The sequence below is a fragment of the Eriocheir sinensis genome, chromosome 21, assembly GCF_024679095.1.
Source record: "Eriocheir sinensis breed Jianghai 21 chromosome 21, ASM2467909v1, whole genome shotgun sequence".
Lineage (NCBI taxonomy): Eukaryota > Metazoa > Arthropoda > Malacostraca > Decapoda > Varunidae > Eriocheir > Eriocheir sinensis.
In genome coordinates this window covers 18,083,936-18,084,602 of record NC_066529.1, presented here as the reverse complement: position 1 = coordinate 18,084,602, position 667 = coordinate 18,083,936, and the positions used below count along the sequence as shown (strand labels likewise).

At 63.4% G+C, this 667-nt stretch overlaps 1 protein-coding gene across 1 annotated transcript in view; it reads left to right on the top strand.

Moving 5' to 3' along the window:
• The first annotated feature begins 315 nt into the window (after positions 1 to 315).
• Positions 316 to 667, top strand: part of LOC127001784 (uncharacterized) — a 1,119-nt gene continuing 767 nt past the window's right edge. Inside the window, exon 1 of the mRNA XM_050866943.1 lies at positions 316 to 667. This exon is cut by the window's right edge and continues 767 nt beyond it. Coding sequence (XP_050722900.1) covers positions 403 to 667 — 265 coding nt within the window. The 5' untranslated portion in view covers positions 316 to 402.

The window sequence follows — 667 nt, the reverse complement described above, 5'->3', positions numbered from 1 at the left end:
TGTGTGTGTGTGTGTGTGTGTGTGTGTGTGTGTGTGTGTGTGTGTTTAGCATAGTTGTGTTGCCGCCAAATGCCGACACGCAATACAAAACTTGGCGCACACAAACGCAAGATCCGCCGCTAGCATCCTGGTATTGATCTGCTGAAGTGTTCGGCCGCCCGCCCGCCCCCTCCGGCTCTGGCTTGGGCTTCCATCGCCGCGTTTTGCTCCGTCAAGCTTCGGAGTGTTCAGTATCTTGAGAATGTTTTTATCGTGAATGTGGAGGTAAGAGGGAGGCGGTTGTTGTGGTAGCGGTGTGGGCGTGCGTGGCGTGGGCGGGGGGAGGGGGGTGACGGCAGGCGGCGGGCGGGCGGCGCGGGGCAGGAGGCGCCTCAGTATACGGGTGCAAGAGACGGCGTCGGCATGCTGCTACCTGTGTCCCGCGCCGCGCTCCTGCTGACGGTGCTGCTGGCGTCATGCCACGCCGCCAACATCACCACCCAGGGGCCCACCACCACCGCCGAGGCAACCACGCCCGCGCCCTCCACCACCACGCAGGAGGGGCAGGAGAATGTGAGTGTGACGACCCCCGAGACCACCTCCACCACGACCGCCAAGATCACGGCCGATAATGTGCTTGAAGAGGTGAGCCACCTGCTGGAGAAGCTGCGGGAGGTGGCGGCGTCCA